General features: G+C 38.1%; 1 protein-coding gene across 4 annotated transcripts in view; it reads left to right on the top strand.

The window, feature by feature from the left end:
- SS18 (SS18 subunit of BAF chromatin remodeling complex) overlaps nucleotides 1-18053 on the top strand; it is a 79197-nt gene extending 61144 nt beyond the window's left edge. For all 4 annotated transcript variants that reach the window (XM_047794006.1, XM_047794005.1, XM_047794007.1 and 1 more), the window contains 3 exons: nucleotides 379-501; nucleotides 4605-4738; nucleotides 16295-18053. In XM_047794006.1, the coding sequence (XP_047649962.1) occupies nucleotides 379-501; nucleotides 4605-4738; nucleotides 16295-16321 (284 nt within the window). In that variant the 3' untranslated portion in view covers nucleotides 16322-18053. The remainder of the gene's footprint in view (nucleotides 1-378; nucleotides 502-4604; nucleotides 4739-16294) is intronic.
- The last annotated feature ends 968 nt before the right edge of the window (nucleotides 18054-19021 follow it).

Raw genomic sequence — 19021 nt, 5'->3', positions numbered from 1 at the left:
AAGTATAGTGCCTTTAGGAAACAGCTTGCTGATCTTGTGTAGCTAGTGTGTGCTCTTGTAGCTGTCTTTAATTTTGTCTTTTTTATTTTATTTAGCATAGTCATGATCTTATGACTGTGATGTTCCAGTAAATGTAATGCTCGTATGGCAGAGACGCTGAAAATGCTGCAGTTCAACCTTGCAAAATTGGCTTTAACTGCAGTTTGTTTGGCCGAAATCCTTCTGTTTGGTTTGAGTTTTTTCTTTGTTTTGTTAACTTTTAAGAATCAATATGGCATTTCATTTTGTTCTTGTGTCGTTGGCTAAGCATCTTAGAGGAAAAAAGTTAATTAAGCAAACCTCTCAGTTTTTTCTTCCTTTTCTCCAATTATCCTGTAGGAAACTCACAGTACGGCCAACAGCAGGATGCTTACCAAGGACCACCTCCCCAGCAGGGCTATCCACCCCAGCAGCAGCAGTACCCAGGGCAGCAGGGCTACCCAGGACAGCAGCAGGGCTACGGTAATAGCTCACTGCAGTTTATTTCTTTCACCCAAAAATGTGATGAGTACTCTCTTCAGATATGGAAATGGGGAGTCCCCCCCCCCCCATTGCGGCTTAGTGGGTTAAGAACCTGATGTTGTCTCTGTGAGGATGTGGGTTTGATCCCTGGCCTCGCTCAATTGGTTGAGGATCTAGTGTTACGACAGGCTGCAGCATGAGCCACAGATGCAGCTCCAGTCCTATGTTGCTGTGGCTCTGGTGTTAGGCCTGCAGCTGTGGCTCCAATTCGACCCCTAGCCCTGAAACTTCCATACGTCACAGGTGCAGCCATAAAATGAAAGAGAAAAAAATGTAGGAGTTCCTGTTGTGGCTCAGTGGGTTAAGAACCTGACTAGTATCCTTGAGGGTGTGGGTTTGATTCCTGGACCCACTCAGAAGGTTAAGGATCCAGCCTTGCTATGAACTGCCCCTTAGGTCACAGATGTGGCTTGGCTCCTGTGTTTCTGTGGCTGTGGTGTAGGCTGGCAGCTGCAGCTTTGATTTAACCCCTAGCCTAGAAACTTCCATATGCCACAGATGTGGCCCTAAAAAGAAAAAAAATAATATGGAAGTGGGTATTTAATGTTTATTTTTCTAAGAATTAACATTTTTAAAAATTTACAATTTTAGCTTAGTCAATTACTAGAATGTTTATTTAGAATGTTGTTCTTAAACTAGTGATCCATTTAAAAAGAAACAGAAGCTAGAGATGGTTCATTGATCAAAGGTAAGGTATGTAGTCATTTTAAATGAATTCTTTTTTTTTTTTTTTGTCCTTTTAGGGCCGCACCTGCAGCATATGGTGGTTCCCAGGCTAGGGGTTGAATCGGAGCTAGAGCTGCCAGCCTACACCACAGCTCATGGCAATGCCGGATCCTTAACCCACTGAGTGAGGCCAGAGATCAAACATACGTCCTCATGGATGCTTGTCAGATTCATTTCCTCTGAGCCATGATGGGAACTCCTAAAATGAACTCTTAAATGAATTCTTAAACCTGTTTGGGGTTCATGATCAGCCAGTAGCTTTGTATGTGCTACTTGGAAAACTGATGAGTTGAGTGGTTATTAAAGATTTCTACATAATCTACTTGGCAGGTATGTTTTTAAAACTAATGACTATCTCCATGAATAGTAACATTGATCTTTTAGGGTACAAATGAGATCTATTTGGAATGCATAAAGAATATGTTTTTCTCATTCACAATTTAAATAGCAGTATACACATCCACAGGGCTATATTTATTGCAGGTATGTATCTTACAGAGTTTGGAGGAAGTGTAGCCATCTTTTCTTATGACATACTCACTATAATATATACTAATTGGCTATCTGACTGTTAGATAGGGAGTGAGGAATGATAAAGACCTGATATCTCAGTCTTAAATTTCAGGCTTCTATAACTGCTTTAAGTGGAGGAACATATGGTTCCCACAATAGGAGAAGTAGCTGCTTAATCTGACATTATCTTTTGCTGACATGGTCTCTTTTTTTAAGATCAGTAATGTCTTGTTATTTTTATTCACTGGTTTAAGCTGTGCTATTACTATGGGCACCTCTCTCCATCTGTGATAGCAAATCTAAGATCTAGAATCAAGCTGAAATTCTCTTACCCCTTCAACATAAGCATTGAAATTCAGAGTCAGGCATTTTTTTCCCCAAAATGATGAGTCCTGGTTCCCTAGTTCCAGATATAACATTAGAAATATTCCATGGCTTTCTTGTCTTTACAAAGTTACTTTCATGCTCCTTTTAAATGGCATTTCTATTTCACAACTGTTGCCTATTTGAATAGAGTAGTCTGGTTTTATTGTTATTGCATGAAAATGAATATGATCAATTAGGTAAGTGTATTGATGTAAAAAAAATATTATTTTCTGTGGAAAGAGAGTAAAACGAATTTAGTAATTTTCAAAAAAGAAAAAAATTTAATGCTTTTGGGTTTAAGTAGTTAATTCCTTTCTTCCTTCCTTCCTTCCTTTCTTTCTTTTCTTTCTTTTCTTTCTTTCCTTCTTTCTCTTTCTTTCCTGTTATGCCCACGGCATGTGGAAGTTCCTGGGCCAGGGTTCATATCTGTGCCACAGTAGTGGCAACACCAGATGCTTAACTACTAGGCCACCAGGGAACTCCAGTATTTAAATGCTATTTTGTCAGACATTGGGCACCCTAAAGGAGACATCCCTGTTTTGCTTTTCTATAAGGTTTCAGTTGTCACATTTACTTCTAATAGAAAATTTAAGAATTTTAATAATTGGATGTATAATAATTAAATAAATAGTAGATAGATGGAATTTATTTAAGCTTGAAAATTTATTGTTCTCTTTGACACCTTCCTATGAAGTCAGTGTTTTTTATGACAGGTTTTGAATGGCTCTGATAGAAAACATTTAAGCATCAAAGCATCAACTTATGGTTTATAAAGCATTCTTGACAATAGACAATAGTAGAGTTTATTAAATAGACATTTGTTTGGCAAGCCAAATTAGTCCCTTGCCACCTCTGGAATTTGAAATCATTCATTTATATGGGTTAAATATTAAAGGTGATGAGTACACAGAGTACAACTTTTGAATCAGGTTTTTTCACTTTCAGCCTGTGGTTTTTCAAATCTTTTTTAGTTTTCGTTTGAAAATACTGTGGGGTTTTTTTTTGTTTTTTTTTTGTCTTTTGTCTTTTTTGTCTTTTTGTCTGTTGTTGTTGTTGTTGCTATTTCTTGGGCCGCTCCCGTGGCATATGGAGATTCCCAGGCTAGGGGTTGAATCGGAGCTGTAGCCACCGGCCTACGCCAGAGCCACAGCAACGCAGGATCCGAGCCGCGTCTGCAACCTACACCACAGCTCACGGCAACGCCGGATCGCCAACCCACTGAGCAAGGGCAGGGACTGAACCTGCAACCTCATGGTTCCTAGTCGGATTCGTTAACCACTGTGCCACGACGGGAACTCCTGTTTTTTTGTTTTTTGTCAGTGCAAAGCATGAAACATTCTTTTGGTGATTGTGAATATAAATCTAGAATTTACACATAAAATCATTCTTTGTGATTCCTTTAGTGATTACAAGTATAAATCGTAGAGCTATCCAGCTGTAACTATCACAGATTTCTAAACTTTATTCAGAAATTACTTCAGTATGTTAATTTGAGTCTGCTTCTTGCTTTTTCGTTTACCTTTTGCTTATACTGGTTAACTTTCTAATAGAGGTATAGGTGAATTTCCTTAACATCATGGAGTTAATCTGTGTTCCAACTCCTGAGTTTCTTTTTTTTGTCTTTTTGCTATTTCTTGGGCTGCTCCCTCGGCATATGGAGGTTCCCAGGCTAGGGGTCCAATCGGAGCTGTAGCCACCGGCCTACGCCAGAGCCACAGCAACGCAGGATCCGAGCCGCGTCTGCAGCCTACACCACAGCTCACGGCAACGCCGGATCGCCAACCCACTGAGCAAGGGCAGGGACTGAACCCGCAACCTCATGGTTCCTAGTTAGATTCGTTAACCACTGCTCCATGATGGGAACTCCCTGATTTTCTTTGACTCATTTTGACATGTGAAATTTTAATGGCTAACACATAGCACAGTAGTTACACTGAATCAAAGCATCTTGGTACATGGTGGTCTCCTTGCTTTTTTTTTTTTTTACTTACTGTAACTTTTGGATTTTACTTCAAAAGCCATTTGAGGAAAATCAAGTTATAAAACTATTCTTTTTAGTTTAAAAATGAGAGTATAGGAGTTCCCCTCGTGGCTCAGTGATTAACGAACCTGACTAGTATCCATGAGGATGCAGGTTCGATCCCTTGCCTCGATCAGTGGGTTAAGGATCTGGCGTTGCCGTGAGCTGTGGTGTAGGTTGCAGACGAGGCTAGGATCTGGTGTTGCTGTGGTTGTGGCTGTGGTGTAGGCCGGTGGGCTGCAGCTCTGATTGGACTCCTAGCCTGGGAACTTCCATATGTTGTTGTGGGTGTGACCCTAAAGAAAAAAGGAAAAAAAAAAAGAGAGTATAATAACATCTCATGCTGAATCCTTTCTAAGAATTCAAGGGACTTACTATATATTTTTCTGGGCTTTTGTTTGTGTAAATTATTTTGCAGGTCCTTCACAGGGTGGTCCAGGTCCTCAGTATCCTAACTATCCACAGGGACAAGGTCAGCAGTATGGGGGTTACAGACCAACACAGCCTGGACCACCACAGCCACCACAGCAGAGGCCTTACGGATATGACCAGGTATGTTATTTGGCCAGCTGTATGACTTGCCGCATTGTTTGCTCACTCTTGATTAGGTTAAACATTTTTCACTTGAAGACTCATTTTTCCCTCCTCTTATTTGTACTACATGTACTCTTGAGTCTTTTTCAGGGCATGCTGGTACAGTCAATCATAGTTACTATAACATGTTAAACATCTTATTCTTAGGCACCAATGATCATTCATACTCATTCATTCATAGTCTCTTTCTGGTCTTTATCCCCCAGGCATACTCACGTAGCTATTTCAAACGTTATTCCATGTTCTAAAGCCTCTGATTTCCTTCATGTTCATTGCTCAGAACTACCCATGACCCACTGCTGTGTGGAGTCCATCTGAGTCAGTGCTGTCATAGTGCTCATCTTCTGTTCAGCATATTCACCACACTTCCTTCGCACCTATGATATCCCTTCTTTCTAAATTCATATTTACCACCTCTCTCTATTGCCTCCTTCCATCACATTTCCATTATCCCAGATATTAATCATCTTTCTCCTCTGTTAATCTTTCCTTTTACTACCTTCAAGTATGTAGAAGTGTATCTCATCCTAAGATGCCTGTATTCTCTTGAACCAACATCAGTAAATTTCTCAGACTTAATTATCTATGCCATAGTTATTGCTTTATGAATCTTCTTATAATCCTCTCAATTATTATTAGAATGATTTATTATGTTGGCAGGTTTTTTTGGATTGATTTCAGGTTTGTCTGACTTTTCTTCTAGTGAAAGCTAAAGCTTAAGCTACCTAAAATAGGTTTATTTTTTTTTAATAAAGTAGGGTTCAAGGACCAGTGTATATAATCTGGTTTGAAGAACAATTCACATTCAGAGCTGATTAGAATCTGAGGCATGACCAGCAGTTTCATCAGTGATCTCAAGCCTATGAACAACCTCAAGCCTATGAACAACCTCCTTGTACTGACACTTTCCAGTCAAGAGATACAAGAGACTTTAAAAGCGTATGGACAAATGAGTGACAAAATATATATATATATATTTTTTTTAAATACACTAGAACTATATCAAAGGATTAGGCAGAAGTTTTATCTAAACTTTAAAAGTAAAATAAGTGTTGACTAGTGTGTATTTAAGGACAAAACACCTGAGCAGATAAAATTTAGGCTCATTCTGATCCACAAGTGAACTCTTGAAAGGTGGTCTTTTACTCCCTAATTTAACAAATATTGTTGATTTTCTGTGTGTTCTGGACTCCGTGGTAGCACCTGGATAAGTAAAACAGACCTGGTCCTTATGGCTCGTGGAGCAACTGCCTTGATCTTCCTTGACTTCACTTTAGCATTTGACAGTGTTCCTATTTTCATTATGTGGTCCTCTTTAGCTTCTATGTTACCATCCTATTTTGTTCCTCTTGCATTTTCAGTGACTCCTTCTTTATTTTTTACTTATCACTCATGTTTTTTTACCCAAACACCAACCCTTGGCTTAGTGATTTTCTCAGTCTCTGTATTCACCCTGTCTTACATTTTCAGTATCTGTAGCTCCCCTTCTCAACCCAACTTCAGCTCCATTTTTCCAACTGTGTGTAGAACATCTCTCTTTGGGTGTCTTGACATTTTCTTCAGCTTCATCATTTTATCTCTAAATCAACATATTTCTAAATCCCCAGAACTTGGGGGTTCCCATTTTGGCAAAGTGGAAACGAATCTGACTGGTATTCATGAGGACGCAGGTTTGATCCCTGGCCTTGCTCAGTAGAGTAAGGATCCGGTGTTGCCGTGAGCTGTGGTATAGGTCACAGATCCAGCTTGGCATTGCTGTGGCTGTGGTGTAGTCCAGCAGCTACAGCTCCAATCTGACTCCTAGCCTGGGAACCTCCATATGCTGTGCGTACGGCTCAAAAAAGACTAAATAAATAAATAAATCCCCCAAACTTAACATCATTCATTAAACAAATGTTTCTTGAGCAATATTTATATGCCAGGTACCTAAGATGGGGATATATTGGAGAACAGGATTAGCAAGGACTCTGGCTTTGTGCACGTTAGGTGACGTACAGACAAGCAAGCAGACGATGTAATATAGTGTGAGAAATACTTATATAAGGAAAGGTGGAATTTTTTTGACGGAGAACTCCTAACCCAGGTATGTGGAACTGTTCCTTGGGAAGTATTAGACAAGTGCAAGAGCTCAAGAGTAAGTAGTGTATTAGCCAGCTGATTATAAAGGGTAGAAGGGTCTTCGGTCAGAAAGAAGTACATTTACAAAGGACTAGTGTTAAGATGTGTGGCTCAGTCTCCCTAAAACTGAGTTCCTGTGCCGAGGTTATGATTAACATCTCCACCCCAAACATTCCATTTCTTGCCCAATACCTGTTCTCATGATTGAGGAGGGGGGAAAATGTAACCAAGCCAGGTCTTGTGAGCCTCCTGGGCACATGGGCCTTTCTGTGTCCTCCATTTCTTGTTTTTGGGAAATAAGCCTCAACCTCCATGACCCTCCCTGAGTTCCAAAGGGTGGGTTCAAACAGTTGCTAATCAGGGAGGGGAGGGGATGCAGAGACCAGGGAGGAGCAGTCAAGAGGCAACAGTACAGCCTTGGGCAGGGTCCTGGTTCATCCTCAAGGAATATACCTAACAACATCTTTGAGTCTTTCTGTAGAAATAAAACCCCTAACAAATTGAAGAACTACTTGATGAAGCATTCTTCATTCTGAGGAGGAGGAGGACCACCAGAACTGGTCCTGGGACCACTAAACACCAGTTTTGAAAAACAAATGCAAGCCTGCCTTTACCCTGATCCGTATCTGTGGCCCTGTTTTCCACTCCCCAAACTATAAAACCACCTCCTAATCTCTCCACAGGGGGGCACAGTCTTGAAGGCATTAGCTGGCTGTGACCCCCTCTGCCTTGCAAAGCAGTAAAAGTATCTTTTTCTTCTCCACCCCCACCCCCCAAAAGGTGTGGCTCAGTAAAGAAGAGGTGGAGGTGGAGCAGTGAATTGGGGCCAGATTAGGGGGCTCTTCTGAGCCATATTGGGGAACTTGAGCTTTATCCTGATAATGATGTGGAGCCTTTTAAGTGTTTTAAGTTATAAAGTATCTAGCAGTGTCTGGCACTTGATAAACATGATATATGATATAAATGATAGATATATAATATGCATCTTTTTTTTTTCTTTTTTGGGGGGTCTTTTTTATCTTTTGAGGGCCGTACCCACGGCATATGGAAGTTCCCAGGCTAGGGGTCTAATCGGAGCTACAGCTGCCGGCCTACACCAGAGCCACAGCAATGTCAGATCCGAGCTGCATCTGTGACCTACACCACAGCTCATGGCAACACGGGATTCTTAACCCACTGAGTGAGGCCAGGGATCAAACCTGCAATCTTATGGTTCCTAGTTGGATTCATTTCCACTGTGCTGTGACGGGAACTCCCGTATCTTCTTTTATAATTATTCTACCCCTTAAAATTCTCAGGAATTTGGGGGCTGTACTGTAGAAAAGGACCCATGTTGTTGGGTAGTTGCCCACCACATCTTCCTCACTAGAAATGAGGGGACCATTTTAGCTATTCTAGTGTTAGTAGTCTCCCCACATCTATCTCATGTTTTACTTTATTTGTATCTCCCAACCCAAACACCTCTTGTTCTCGTCATTTTAGGAAAAGTAAAATGGAGATAGTTAAGGTAATGGAAAACCAATGCAGAATCTTAATCCCAGTAGAATTCTAGTTATACTGGTGGTTTAGGCAGGTGCCTCTTGTAGCAGTGTGCAGGATGCATTAAAAGAGGGAGCACTGAGAGAGAGCTTTGTGAGGGGTTGCTGCCCCTCTGTCAGTCTTTCCCATCTCGATGAACAGCACCTTGATTCTTCCACTTCCTCAGGCGGAACACCTGGAGTCATCCTTGACTCAGTTCTTTTTAAAATCAAACATCTAGTCAATCAGCAAATCTTATTATCTCTACCTTGAAAATACACACAGTATCTAGCCATGTCTCACAGCCTCCTGCTCTTGCCCAGGTCATACTCGCAATGCTCACTCTTCTGGATCATTGTGCTATCCTCCTTCCTGGTGTCCTGTTTCCATCCTGGCTTCTCTCTAGGATATGTTCCTCATAGGACCAGGAGTGATCTATTAAATATATTAGTCACTTCAGGGGAGTTCCCATCATAGCTCAGCAGTAACGACCCAACTAAGATCCATGAGGATTCAGGTTCGATCCCTGGCCTGGCTTAGTAGGTTAAGGATCCAGTGTGGCTGTAGATCACAGACTCAGCTCAGATCTGGCATTGCTGTGGCTGTGGTGTAGGCCAGCAGTTACAGCTCCTATTCAACCCTTAGCTTGGGAACTTCCCTATGCTGAGTGCAACCCTAAAAGACCTAAAAAATTAGTTTAGGCCACCACTTTGTTCCTAACCCTGTAGTGACTTCACTTCCACTCAGAGTAATATAATGGCCTACAAGACCCTGTATGGCTTGTGTCCCCACCACCCCACTTGTATTTATAGCTTCCCTCATTCACTCTGCTTCAGTCACATTGGCCTGTTTGCTGTTCCTCATACACATCAAGCGTGTTTCTACCTAAGCCTTTGCATTTTTTTTTTCCTTCTTCTGCCTGAAACTCTTCCTGATACCTGAAATGCTTGCTTCCTCACTTTCTTCAGATCTCTGATCTGGCATGTCACTGTGTCATTTCAAGGAGTCTTTCACTGTCTACCTGTCCTTTCGATTTTTAATGTTTTTATTTTTTAACACATTTGTGTTTTGTTTAAATTGTGTTTTATGAAGGCAGCATATACTTAGGACTTGTTTGGTTTTTTGCTTTTTTTTTTTTTTTTTTTTTTTTTTTTACCCAATCTGACAGTCTCTGCCTTTTAATGGAGGGGGTTTGAATGATATGTTTAATATGATTATGGATAATGGTTAAGTCTGTCATCTTTGTATTTTTTTCTGTTTGTGCCTTCTGTTCTTTGTTCCCTTTCCTCATTTTCTGTTTTATTTTTCTGAATTTTTTTTCTATTCTTAAAAAATCATTTTTATTAAGATGTAATTCACATACCATTTAATTTACCATTTTAAGATGTACTATTCAGTGGGTTTGTTTTTTGTTTTTAGTACATTTATTTCCCTCCAAACACCTAGGCCCAGGAAATAGCTGCTTTCTCTGTATGGATTTTCCTAATCTAAATACTTAAATATAGTGTTTTGTGATTGACTACTTTCATTTAATATAACGTATTTAGAGTTCATCCATGTTGTATCATGTATCAGTACCTTTAAATGATATTATAGCACTTCATATAGTATAAGGAACTTTCTTTCTTTTTTTTTTTTTGTCTTTTTGCCTTTTCTAGGCCGCTCCTACTGCATATGGAGGTTTCCAGGCTAGGGGTCTAATCAGAGCTGTAGCCACCGTCCTACACCAGAGCCACAGCAACTCGGGATCAGAGCCGCGTCTGCGACCCACACCACAGCTCACAGCAACACTGGATCCTTAACCCGCTGAGCAAGGCCAGGGATCGAACCTGCAACTTCATAGTTCTTAGTTGGATTCGTTAACCACTGAGCCATGACAGGAACTCCAGGAACTTTCAATAGTTTACTTTCATTTCTTCTCAATCTTTGTGTTGTTATAATTTCTACTTCTACATATGTTATAAACCCCCATAATACATGGAATTAATTTTGTTTAAAATATCAATTATCCTTTAAAGATATTTAAATAATAAGAGTCATATATTTACTCAAGTAGTTAAACTGTTTCTGGTGCTTTTCATTCCTATGGTAGATCCGCATTTACATCTGTTATCATTTTTCCTTTGCCTAAAGGACTTCCTTTTAACATTGTAGTGTAGGGCTTCTGGTGATAAATTCTGTCAGCCATTGTGTGTCTGAAAAAGTGTTAATTTTTCATTTTGAAAAAAAAAATTTTTTTCTGGGTATAAAATTCTAGGTTGATAGTTTCTTTCCTTTCAGCACTTTATAGATGTGTCTCCACTGTCTTCTTGCTTACACTCTTTCCAAGGAGGCATCTGCTGTTACTCTTATATTTCTCCTATGGTAGTCTATCTTATTTTCTGTTTTTAAGGTTTTACCTTTATCAAATTATTTGACTGTTTTCTTATGCTTGGTGTTTGTATAGTTTCTTGAATTTGTGGCTCTATGGTTTTCGTCAGATTTGGAAAAATTCTGACCAAATGTTTTTCCTATCTCTACACCTATACCCCTTTCTCTCTTGCCCAGTCTCCAATTATGTGTATATTTGACTGCTTAGAGTTGTACCATAATTTAATGATCCTCTGTTTTATTTAATTTTTAATTTTTTTCTCTGTTTTATTTTGGGTAGTTTCTATAGCTGTGTTTTAAAGTTTAGTAGTCTTTTCTTGTTCATTGTCTTAGCAGCTTTTAATCCACTCCCAGGTGTGTTTCATTTCAGACATTGTATTTAATCTTTGATTAGATGCCAGAAATTGCACATATTACTTTTATATGTTGAGCGATGGATATATTTGTTTTCCTAGAGATATTCTTGAGCTTGTTTTGGAGGATGAAGTTAAGTAATTTAAAAACAGCTTGATCTTTTGGGGATTGCTTTTAAGATTTGTTAGGCAGAACCAGACAGGGTTAGTCTTGGGCTAAATATACCTACTAGTAAGGTAAGACCCTTTTGAGTACTCCACCCAATTCCCTTGAATTATGAGGTTTTTCACTCTGGCTGGTGGGAATAAACACTATTTCTGTTTCTCTGTGAGCTCAGGTATTGTTTCCTCTAATCCTTTCGATTGTTCTTCCTCAGACTTGAGTATTTTCCTTGCATGCATTTGCATATCAGTACTATGCTGAATACTGCAGAGATTTCCTCTGCAGATCTTTCCTTTCTGATACTATGTCTTATGAACTCTAGCTCCTTTTTTCTCTTCAGACTCTAAGCTTTATCTCCTTAATTCAGACTCAGCCTCACTTCCCCTCCATACTCTTCAGCACAGAAACTCTCAGTGCACTAAGATGTGATTAACTGGGGCACTCACCTCATTTGTTTCCCATATCTCATATGTTACTATTCTTTCTTACCTTCTGCCCTGTGTCCTAAATGTGAATATTTCATAAATTTTGTGTAGTTTTTTTTTTTTCAGGCTGGAATATAAATTCATCTTGACTGGAAACATAATTTCTTTTTAGATAGTATTTTTTTTTCAGCAGTTTTAGGTTCACAGCAAAATTGAGAAGTATAGAGAGTTCCCATTTACTCCCTACCCCCACACATGCACAGCCTACTCCATTATCAACATTTCACACCAAAATGGTACACTGACAGATCATTTTCACACCAGGTCCATAATTTATGTTATGGTTCACTCTTGGTGTTGTACAGTCTATGGGTTTTGATAACTGTATAATGACATGTACCCACCATGATAATACCATCCAAAATATTTCATTGCCTTAAAAATCTTCTGTGTTCCTCTTATTCTCCCCTCTTTCCTCCCTAGCTCCTGGTAACTACTAATCTATACAGGCTGCCCTTTCCAGAATGTCATGTACTTGGAATCATGTAGCATGCTAGCCATTTCAGATTGGCTTTTCACTTAATATGCATTTAAAGTTTTCTCATGGCTTGATATTTGTATTTCTTCTTAGTACTGAATAGTAGCCCATTGTCTGGATATAGCATTCATTAATTGAAAGACATCTTGATTGCTTCCAAGTTTTGGCAGTTATGACTAAAACTGCTATAAACTTCCATGTGTAGGTTTTTCTGTAAGCATAAATTTTCAACTCATTTGGATAAATGCCAAGGAGTGAGCATGATATTGGATTATATGGTAATAATATGTTTAGTTTTGTAAGAAACTGCCAAACTATCTTTCGTAGTTTCTGTACCATTTTGCATTCTCACCAGCAATGAATGAGAGTTCCTGTCACTCCACATCATCATCAACATTTGATGTCAGTGTTGAGAATTTTGGTCATAAGAGTAGGTGTTTGGTGGTATCTTGTTCTTTTATTTTGCATTTCCCCAGTAACATATGATATAGACATCTTTTCATATCCTTGTTTACCATCCTTATGCCTTCTTTGGTAAGGTGTCTGTTCAAGTCTTTGGCTCATTTGTTAATTGGGTTGTTCATTTTCTTTTTCTTTTTTTTTTTGTTTTTTTCATCTGTTTAGGGCCACACCCACAGCATATGGAGGTTCTCAGGCTAGGAGCTGAATCAGAGCTACAGCTGCTGGCCTACACCACAGCCACAGCAACACTGTGGATCCGAGCCTTGTCTGCGACCTACACCACAGCTCACAGCAACACCAGATCCATAACCCACTGAGTGAGGCCAGGGATCAAACCTGAATCCTCATGGATGCTAGTCAGATTCATTTCCACTGAGCCATGACAGGAACTCTGGGTTGTTCATTTTCATATTGTTGAATTTTAAGAATCTTGGTATAGTTAGATAACAATCCTTATCAGGCATGTCTTCATGTCTTTTGCAAACACTGCCTTGTGTTCTTGGTTTGTTTTCTTTCTCAGAGTAGAAAATTTTAATTTTTTTTTTTTTTTTTTTGGCCATACCCATGGCACATGGAAGTTCCCAGGCCAGGGATCAAACCCATGCCACAGCAGCAACCTGAGCCACTGCAGTGACAACACTGAATCCTTAACCTGCTGTGCTACAAGCAAATTCCAAAAATTTAAATTTTAATGAAATCCAGTTTATCAGTTAATCTCATTCATAGATCATGCGTTTGTTGTATCCATAAAGTCATTGCAAAAGCTTATCTACATTTTCTCTTATGTTATCTTCTAGGAGTTTTATAGTTTTGTATTTTATATTTAGGTCAAGATTCTATTTGAGTCAGTTTTCTGAATTAAAAAAAATCTTTATTGTTAAGATTTGTGTCTAGATTCCTTCTTTTGTATATGGACGTCCAGTTGTTCTAGCACCATTTGTTGAACAGGCTGTGTTTTGCACTGCTATGTTACCTTTGCTCCTTTGCCGAAGATTAGTTGACTATATTTATGTGGGTCTATTTCTGAGCTCTCTGTTCTGTTCCATTGATGTGTTTTTCTCTTCTTTTACCAGTTACACTGTCTTGATTGCTGTAGCTTTATAGGAAGTCCTGAAGTTGGATATTGTCAACTTTGTTGTTCTTCTCTAATATTGTATGGCTCTCCTGGTTCTTCTATCTCTCCATATAAATTTTAGAATTATTTTGTTGATATCCCCAAATAATTTGCTGGGATTTTGATTGGGGTTGTGTTGAACCTTTAGTCAAGTTGGGAAGAACTGACTTCTTAACAATATTGATTTTCCTATTCATGAACATAGAACATCTCTACCTTTATATAGTACTTTGGTTTATTCCATTAGTTTTTTACTTTTCCTCATATAGATCTGTATACATTAGATTTATACCTAAATATTTAATTTATAGGATGCTTATGTAGATGGTAGTGCATTTTTAATTTCAAATTCCACTTGTCCATTGCTGGTGTATTAATGAAAATGATTGAATTTTTGTCTGTTAACCTTTTATCCTTGCAACCTCGTTTATTAGTTTCGGGAGGTTTTTTTGTTGATTCTTTGATTTTTTTCTACCTAGATAAAATGTCATCTGTAAAAGTTTTTACTTCTTCATTCCCAATCTATTTAACTCTATTTCCTTTCCTTACTGCATAAACTAGGAATTTCACTATGGTGTTGAAAAAGTTTCTAACCATAGCAGGAAAGTTTAGTTCAATATAATGTTAGATGCTTTTATTTTTCAACATAGCATTTATCTCCATGTGATGGATTAGGTAGTTATTATTTATTATCATACTGTGTTTCCCCCTAGAATGCCAGTTCTTTAAAAACCTCACAGTATCTGTTTTTTATCACCTGGTAGAACACATTAAGTAGTTAGTAAGTATTAGGGAGTGAATATACAAGGCCTTCACTTCCTAAATTTGAACAGTAATCTTAAAAATGGAGAAATAGAAGCTCCTGTTGTGGTGCAGTGGAAACGAATCTGACTAGGAACCATGAGGTTGCAGGTTCGATCCCTGGCCTCAGTTCAGTTAGGTTAAAGATCCGGTGTCACCATGAGCTGTGGTGTAGGTCTCAAACTCGGCTGGTATCCCATGTTGCTGTGGCTTTGGTGTAGGCCGGCAGCTATAGCTCCGATTAGACCCCTAGCCTAGGAACCTCCATGTGCCGCAAGTGCGGCCCTTAAAAAAAAAAAAAAAAAAAGAATAGAGAAATAAATCCCTAAAAGCATTGTGACAGAATAATTTAAAATTTTTATATGATTAGATGAATGAAAGAAAGGAATTTAAAGATGGTATTGCTCAGGTTTCTAGTCTAGGGACTCTTACTGTACTCTCCCTAGACAGTCTTGCTTATGAAATAATTAATGTAACTTAGAGGGGGATATTTAGCCAAAGGAAATAATTAGCTGATTGTGTGCTTCCAGTGAGTGCTGTTTTTGAAAAATAAGTGCTTTTTTTTTTCTTTTTTGCCTTTTCTAGGGCCGCTCCCACGGCATATGGAGGTTCCCAGGCTAGGGGTCCAATCGGAGCTGCAGCCACCGACCTACACCACAGCAATGTGGGATTCTAGCCGCGTCTGCAACCCACACCACAGCTCACGGCAGCACCAGATCCTCAACCCACTGAGCAAGGCCAGGGACCGAACCTACAACCTCATGGTTCCTAGTCGGATTCCTTAACCACTACGCCACAATGGGAACTCCAAAAAATAAGTGTTTTATGAGCATCTATTGTAAACACATTTAAGACATTTTTGTTAAAATATATTTTTTTCTAGTGTCCCTTTTTTTCTCTTGACGAAAAGATGTTCCTTTCTTCTCCAAAAGCTAGCCTTGACAGTTGTATACTGGACATTATTTGCCACCCTTCTAGAATTTTGCTACTTCATTCATTACCTCTTTTATATCTGTACTTTATTTTCTTTCCCTGTCAGCCTGTAGGCCCTTCAAGTCTATCTTATTTAAAGCAGCACAAACAAAACAATCTTTCTTTGATTTTATGTAGCAGCTTGCCTGTCTGAATACTACCTCTGCTGATAACTTCACTGGCCTCAGGGAAAGGCCCAGATACTATATTGTGGGCTAGAAGGTTGTTTTTCCTTTATCTCCCAGATCCCTTTCCATCCTTACTACATATCCCAAATACCCTCGGTGTTTTCACTAGTCATTATGCTAATCTAAACAGTTACAAATTTGTTACGCTGGTGCATAATTTATACACTAATATACACCATGCCAGAGTTTAGAATGAGAACTTCTCATTTATTCTTGATTAATTCAGTTCAACAAACTTCACCAAATATTTAAATTCTCACTCCGTGATAGATGCTGTTCCAGGCTCTAAGACTTTGAAATCTATTTGCTGTTGAATGTAATATTAGAAGAAATTGCAGAGATACTGTGTACCTAAATATATATAACAATATTTGATTGATGTAGATGTAGTTACTTCTGTAGTATGCCATTGTTAAGATTGATTTGTAGTTCTCTGTGCCAAACTATTTGGTCAAATGATGATCTAATTATATTTTGAAATTTATCTTTTAGGGACAGTATGGGAATTACCAGCAGTGAAAAGTACTTACATTCCAATAGCCAGTATCTATTAGCAGCCATATTGTCACCTCAGCACTGTGGACACCTCCCTGTGAAGAGACCCTTCCATTCCATCTAGTTTTTGGAAAAACCTTGTGGATAAGTGGCTGTTTTATCAGTAAGCAGCCTTTTGTGGCTTAGTTATAAAAGGCTTTAGTAGCTCAAAAATACTCTTGATTTCACATTTCTACTCTAGATGGCAACATTGGACAGAAAATACAATGACATAACCGATTTGCAGTGATTTCAGAACTGTGTTTGAAATGGACTGTTACAGACTGGAAGGTGTGAACAGCTTTGTATGTTTATGAAGGTTAAGGGAATTTAATACTTTTCCACAGATTCTTTTGTAAGGGGAAGAGGGAAATGTACACTTTTTACAGCAGCAATATTTTGTATATTATGTTTATTTCATGTGGTGAATATGCAAGGCAGTACACTACGCACTGGACAGAATCAGAAATTCTCCATTCCTGGGGATCGGAGCATGGTGGATGCTTGATTGTGTTGGTCTCAGAATGGTGTTCTCTGCAGACGAAGTGAGGGAGAAGACAAAGCACCATATGTCCACTGTTACGTTCTTTAGAGGAGATTCAGATCCCTTTTATCTGTTAGATAATCAAGGGCACTGTGATACAGTTTTGAGTAAAACATTTTTTTAAAGCTTTCCAGTTTTGTGGATTAAAACCTTTTTATAAATATCATTTATAATACACTTTTAAAATGTGAGGCAATAAGAATTACTTCATGTTGGATCTGAAGAATCTTGGTAACAGTTTCATGTAAATGAAGTGGTAATCCTTTCCTAAAATAGCAATAACTGAAAATGAAAGTGTTAATTTTACTTTGTTTGAATAATCAGGGAACTTAGGAATATCAAAACATTTTATAAATGGTATCCAAGAAGAGTCAACATTGATTCAGTAATTTTACTTTTTAACATTAGAAGGATAATTCGTTTATATGATAATGCAGGAGACTTACAAACGTTTATTTCAACTTTCTCTACTGGAAATAATGCCATTTATAAAGAAACACTTTTAAGTTTTTCCCCTTTTTTGTTTAATATAACAGATGTTTAAGAAAATGCTTATTGATGAGGTTTATTCTGATCTGTATTAAAAGCAGAGAGGTTGCATTTCAGATCACTTTGTTATTAGGTTGGCATATTTAATCATATTTGAGACTGTCCTCTGCCTGATTATTTTAGCTAATTTCAGGGATATTGCATTGGGCAGGAAATCATGCATTGAGAAGTATATAACCACAATTATTTAAGCATAATCTGAAAACATCTAGCCTAAAGGTAAGTTGCTATTTTCATCACAGTTGCCTATGCCCAGGGAATAAGAATATTCTTTATAATTGAATTGTTTTTTCCCCACTTCTAACTGGAAACAAAACAGAAGGGGTTCCATAAATTTGAATAAGCAAAACATACTGTTTTCAACGTACTGTAATCAAAAGGAGAAATGTCAGTGTGTCTTTGTGTGTGTATGAAAGAGAGTGTGTGTGTTTTAAGGTCAGAATAGGGTGTTTTTCAACATGGTCAGTAGAAAATGGACATCGAGTTTGAGCAGATAAAGCATGGACAGCCTTATTGTGATTGAAATGCTTATAGGTTCTGTGCCAACTTTCCACCACTGTGTACTTTGTTGCTATTTAAAACTGTATCAACTCTAACGGAAGAATAAATTATTTGTGATTTTAATTTCTCATTTGTTTCTTTAAATTAGATCGCTTTGACTCTCTTGTTTTGTCTGGAGACCATGCTGTGGGTTTTTTATATAAGTTCGTCTTGTATAAGCAGACTATATTTGTATTCTAGGACTTTATCAAAATTCTCTTGTCATGCCCAAGTTAATTAGAATTAACTGTTCAGTAATCAGCATGTTGTGTGGGCTGTTTGTTACAGAATTCTTTCTCTGAAAATGAAGTCCATGAGGCTATAATCAAGATGACGGAATTAGATAAATGAGTTGAGGAGACAAAATTGTACTGAACCCAACCTGGTGTAGATATGTTATCTCATTTGAAATAAGCTCAACTGACATTAAGAAATAATTTGTCTTGCCAGCCCATCTTCTGTTGTCTTATTCTCCTTTTAATGGAAACTAAAATTGCAATTTTAATAAGCAGAATTTCCTCCAGGACTTTCTTCCTGGAGACTAGTGCATTTGCAAGGTTTAATTGTTTTATAACAGTCCTATTTTGTAAAAGTTTTTAATTGGTGGTGACAAAAATTACCTTACTCCTTTGATACCTAGTAAGAAGAATAACTTTACCAGTAGCTTTCTACCAAGTTTGACATTGCCATATAGATTATATATTCAAAAACTGAAATTTTTATTTTATCAACATACATTTTTATGAAGTATCATACCATCCCATGCAATTCCAGAAGCAAAATATTCTAAAAAGAGAGCAGGGTGATTATTGATGAACATGTTAAAATATTTGGAATTCCCTTGTGGCATAGTGGGTTGACCCCATCTGGTGTTGTCATTGCTACAGCTTGGGTCACTACTATGTTGTGAGTTCGATCCCTGGCCTGGGAACTTCCACATGCCACAGGCATGGCCAAAAAGATAAAAATTAAAATTAAAAAAATAAAAATATTTTACTGTGCTCGTTTAATTGTTTGAGAATATGTTATTATTCCCTGGAGTTATGGTGGCA

Source organism: Phacochoerus africanus, chromosome 8, assembly GCF_016906955.1.
Source record: "Phacochoerus africanus isolate WHEZ1 chromosome 8, ROS_Pafr_v1, whole genome shotgun sequence".
In the NCBI taxonomy this organism is placed as follows: domain Eukaryota; kingdom Metazoa; phylum Chordata; class Mammalia; order Artiodactyla; family Suidae; genus Phacochoerus; species Phacochoerus africanus.
Note: the sequence above shows the minus strand (reverse complement) of the source record. Positions and strands in the feature narration are given on the sequence as shown.